Genomic DNA, 4,587 nt, shown 5'->3' on the forward strand with positions numbered 1-4,587 from the left:
CGTGTGTCTAGTCGCTGGCCAGACACTCTGTTCCGCCTCTCTGTCTACTCCAGCTTGCCGGCACGCAGCGCGGCCTTGTCGGCGTTGGCGCGTCGCGAGGGCGCGTGGTTGAAGATGGACTGGTGCAGGAACAGGCCCGAGGCGAACGCGTTCCAGCGGCACACGAGGCAAAGCCGCAGCAGCTCGGCCCGCCTGCCCTCGTCGCCGAGCCCGCCTACAAAAAGAAAGCGTGTCGCCGCACGCGACGACCGCCGTGAAGTCCTGCCCTCCTGCCCTCGCCGCCGAGGTCGGCCGCGCCCGGCTCCTGCAGCAGCGCGTCGACGCACGCGCAGTGCTCCTCCTCCAGGCGCGGCCGGTCAAAGGCAGACACGCTGCGCAGCTCCATCGGGTGCAGCCGCGAGAGCGCGGCCAGGGCGACCCGTCGCTCCACCGCGCTGCGCCGGAGCACGGACTGCAACAGCGAGAGCGGCTCGTGTTCGGCTGACGGCCAGGGCACAAAGGGCTGCTCCCATATCAGGACTTGGCCGGGCGAGATGTCGCGAGCCGCCACGAAGCCGCGGCCCGACCCCGGGATCTGCCGCACCGCAATCGGGCCGACCACACGCGGAGGGTGCTCGGGCCACACACAGAGCGCGTCGGCGGTGTTGACGTCGGCGGCAGCGGTCAGCCGGGGCGGGACAACGACCTGATCGCCGTTGGCATCCGCGAATGGCGCGAGAGCGTTGCGCTTGCTACTGGCGGCGGTGGCGGGCACAGCTGGTGCGGGTGCGCATCCGGCTGTGCCGACCGGAGACGTGGGAGGAGGGTCCCCAAAGATGGACCAGACGTCATCCATGTGCTCGGCGAGGCGGCGGGGCAGGCGAGCAGATCGAGGTGGGCGCACGCGGGAAGAGCCCTGCACCGCGGTCCGAGGCGCAACGCTGTGAACAGGCGAGCGAGATGTGGCGGAGGCGCTCGCCCTCAACCCGCGGCTGCGGGGCGAGTAGTGCGCCACTTTGCCGGCTGCCGGCAGGACTTCCTGCTCGCGCCCGGCAGCGAGCGCGAGGCCGAGGCGGCCGACCAGGCCGTCTCGCTCGCGCTCGCCTTTCTCGACCGCCACGTGTGCCAGAGGGCTTCGCCGCCGGCGTTCCCAGGTAACGGCTAGCCGGGGTCGGTGTGCGGCTGAGCGCTGAGGGCGGGGGCCGGTTCAGAAATCACCCCGTTTTTGCCCGTTTTTGGTCATCCGTCAAAATATCTGAAGATCTGACCGGGGGATTCTCCCCAAGGGTGAAATTCTCAAAAAGGTGCAGCACTTCTAGCCGACATCGACAAAAGTCCCTCTCTAGCCCCGCGGCGAGCGGCCCCGCCGGAGGCGAAGAAAATTTCGCCATCTAGCGCTCGCAACACACAGATTTGTGCATAAATCAACACACTCCAACTCAAGCTCAATAAAGACTGGTCTTCGGGGGAGTGACGGATAAAGGCGTGCGAAAGAGCTATGAATTCGAAAGCAGCGAAAGTAATGGCCGGCCGCAGGGTTTTGGGTCCCCTACGCCAAAGAACTCGAGGCCCAGGATTTCGGCGGGCGCGCCAACGAGGCACGCGGCTTCGCGCTGCCTGTATGCTCGCGCTGGTAACACCGTTGCTGTGGCCGTCTTCGTCCGTATTGTACACCGAGCTGGCGCCACAGCAGAGTACAACAACGGCTCGGACGAGCTGCTCCACGGTACTACAATCATCAGAGGGCCCGGCAAGGTCCACGGCGGAGCTGGCGGTGGTGGCAGTGGTGGTAGGAACGAAGGCGCCGCTGTCGGCGATTCACCGCCGTTCGTTCCCGTCTCTCAAAGCAGGTTACACCGTCGATGCGCACATCGAGGCGCTCGTGGACGAGAGAGACGTCGCCTCCTCTTTCGTCCCGGGGCACTGTTCATGCAGGATCATCACGCCGGAAGGCACCGCCAAGTACATTAGCCTTCATCTCTCCTACCGCCGGCCGGGAGTGCAACCGCCACCAGTGAGATTGTCCTCGACTTTGGCACCTGCGAAGTAATGAACAACAGGCAGTACGTCATATGGCGCTATGATAGCCCTGCGGTGGACGTCCTCGATGCAGACGAGGCCAGGACGAGGCGGAGCTCATCTGCGCGGCGCAGATCGCCGACTGTCTCTCTCTCCCTGCGCGAGTAGTTGCACCACCCTGGATGAGGCATCTGGGCTGGGGCAGGGCCGTTAGTAGAGGAGGTGGACTGAGGGCGCGAGGCCACCAATCGTCAAAGTCTGCTGCTGACTGACTGTCGGTCACTGACTGAGCAATGAGCAATCGCATCGGCGGTTTCACGCTCACAATCGGGTTACATCGAGGTCTCTGTGCGGGATGTGCTGGGGGGCTGCCCCCCAGTCGATTGCCGCAAAGTTCGTCGATGTAACCCTACCAGAAAGCTGTATTCACACCTACCCTCCAGAAAAGAAATATGGTTTTGTCGAAGATCCGGCGGGTTTATCGGAGCATCACCCCCAAACCTTGCTCAACTGATCCAGCACGGGCCGTAGGCCAGCCCAGGGCAAAGAAACTAGTACCTCATCGGGCTTCCCTGAGCGTCACAGCTCGGTGATCGCGCCGGCCGGACACCACTGTGACGTCCGTTCCGGGCATTTGAACGCGACCTTCGGGGGCAAAGACATGGGCTCTATGGCTCAGACTGGACCCCTCTTGGTCCCTTCTGATGCCCTAGGCTACACCTGGGCCTTACCTGGGGTTCTAGGGGCCGGGCAGGGTTTGCCCCCCGAAAGTGGCCCGGGAAACCTTAACACACAAAATTCTTCTCTACAGGTGCGGGCTTCGGTTTCGCAACAGCTTCGTTTTCACCAACACGGCCGCCTCGAGACGCCGCGCCGTCGTGCAATTCGTGCCCGAGCCGTCCACAAGGCCGCCGGCACATTTGCCAATGTGCCCGGAGCGCAGGGAGTCGATGGGTGCCGCAGTGCGAGCGAGCACTGCAGCTGCAGTGCTCGCTCGCACTGCGGCGCTGCGCCACGGCGGCGAAGCATGTCTGGACTTCAAGGACAGCGCTTCTCCGCTGCTCGAGGCTTGCGGCACGGTCCAGGCCGACCACACGGAGCACCCGAGGCAGCTGGCGTGGCCTCACTCATGACCTGTGCTACCCGTCGGCGGGGCCAGCTGCGGTTTCACAACGCGCCTCATTTTGGGCACCCTCCTGCTAGCCGCGCATGAGTAGGGAGACCGTGTGTGGTGTCTTCGCGGCCTAGAGCACCCTCTTGGCAGTCTATATTCCGGATTTTAGCCCTCCTGTCGCATCTGGTGAGCCGTACCATAGCGAGGACCAAACGTGTTGTGAAACCAAAGCACGGACCTGGTGTACAAACATGCTGTGAACCGACGCCGGAGCCGCCTAATCGTGACTCTCTTCTCACGGATCGCTCCCCCATCCAACTAGTGTTGCCGAACCATGCCGGCATACGCGCGGCCACGCGCGCGCGCCATCGAGACAGTCGGTCGCAGCGTTGGGCGGCGGATCCGGCCGCGCGCCGACAAAATGTTTGAGGATATCGAGCGCGCGTGGCACCAGGTCGACGGGTACGGGCAGGTGTGCGGGCGGCTGGCGTCCAAGCTGGTGCCGCTGCTGTGCGGCAAGCACAAGCCCACCTACCAGCCGCAGCGCGACATGGGCGACTATGTCGTCGTGACCAACGTGGCCAAGACGGTGCACACGGGCAAGGCGCTCGACCAGAAGCGGTACTACCGCCACTCGGGCTACGCAGGCGGGCTGAGCTACGTGACGCTGCGCCAGCTCATCGCCAGCAACCCGCTCGAGCCGCTTCGCCGCGCCGTCTACGGCATGCTGCCCAAGAACAAGCTGCGCGAGCAGCGGATGCGCCGGCTGCGGCTCTACCCCGGCGCAGAGCACTCTCACGGCGCGCAGCCCTAGATGCTGAATACCGACCCCAAGGCACGTGTTCGGCCGTGTCCGGCTGTGCTGCAGGCGTACTCACTGTACTCCGTAGCCCCTTGTAAGCCCTCTGCACGCGTCCGTCTTCCCGCCCTGAGCTCCCTGCTTTCGTCACTAGGTGCGCAATTCAAGCCGGGCCTGCCCGCCTTCACCGCCGAGTTTGACCACAAGGATTCACCCGCCGTGCTCAGACCAGTCACGCGGGACGAGACGCCATGAGGGCAAAGAGCAGAACTGGGGGAGGGGGGGGCGAGCGAGCGCCCCTGAGCTGCCATCGCACTTACAGAGCTTACACATGCACAATGTATTGCACAGCGTTGTATTGCGCGGCGGCGCGCGTGTGGTTGATGTCTTTAGCCGTGTATGTGGAAGCAAGAGGAGGCGCGCAAAAAACGTCCCCGAGCAGCGAGCTCGCATAACCATAAGCGATAGAGGTTAAAGCACATTATTTATTTTTCCCGAACAAGCCGCGTAACATATAGTAACAACAAACAAGCGCAGAAGCGGCATGGGCGGCCATGGCGCACATGCTCAACGAAGGGGCGTGTGTCGTGTGAGAAAAAGTCGACCCCGCGCCATACCGAAGGTCCGCTCTTTTTTTAATCTTTAAGAGAGGTCTCCAGCAGCTACGTATGGTTTG

General features: G+C 63.6%; 3 protein-coding genes across 3 annotated transcripts; 1 reads left to right on the forward strand and 2 right to left on the reverse strand.

The window, feature by feature from the left end:
* Positions 1–44: 44 nt before the first annotated feature.
* On the reverse strand, positions 45–835 carry EMIHUDRAFT_425662 (hypothetical protein; the record flags this gene model as incomplete). The annotated part of the gene is made up of 2 exons (XM_005784645.1): positions 45–214; positions 250–835. The coding sequence occupies 2 exons, from the start codon at positions 833–835 to the stop codon at positions 45–47; spliced, it is 756 nt and encodes a 251-aa protein (XP_005784702.1).
* Positions 836–3,533: 2,698 nt separating this feature from the next.
* Positions 3,534–3,926, forward strand: EMIHUDRAFT_78136 (Mitochondrial/chloroplast ribosomal protein L13; the record flags this gene model as incomplete). Its single annotated transcript, XM_005784646.1, has 1 exon — positions 3,534–3,926. One exon carries the CDS (start codon positions 3,534–3,536, stop codon positions 3,924–3,926), a length of 393 nt encoding a protein of 130 aa, XP_005784703.1.
* Positions 3,927–4,065: 139 nt separating this feature from the next.
* On the reverse strand, positions 4,066–4,222 carry EMIHUDRAFT_373512 (hypothetical protein; the record flags this gene model as incomplete). Its single annotated transcript, XM_005784647.1, has 1 exon — positions 4,066–4,222. A coding segment is annotated over one exon (157 nt), but the record flags the coding sequence as incomplete, so codon positions are not given.
* Between the last annotated feature and the right edge of the window lie 365 nt (positions 4,223–4,587).

Source organism: Emiliania huxleyi (genome assembly GCF_000372725.1).
Source record: "Emiliania huxleyi CCMP1516 chromosome Unknown EMIHUscaffold_1692, whole genome shotgun sequence".
Lineage (NCBI taxonomy): Eukaryota > Haptophyta > Isochrysidales > Noelaerhabdaceae > Emiliania > Emiliania huxleyi.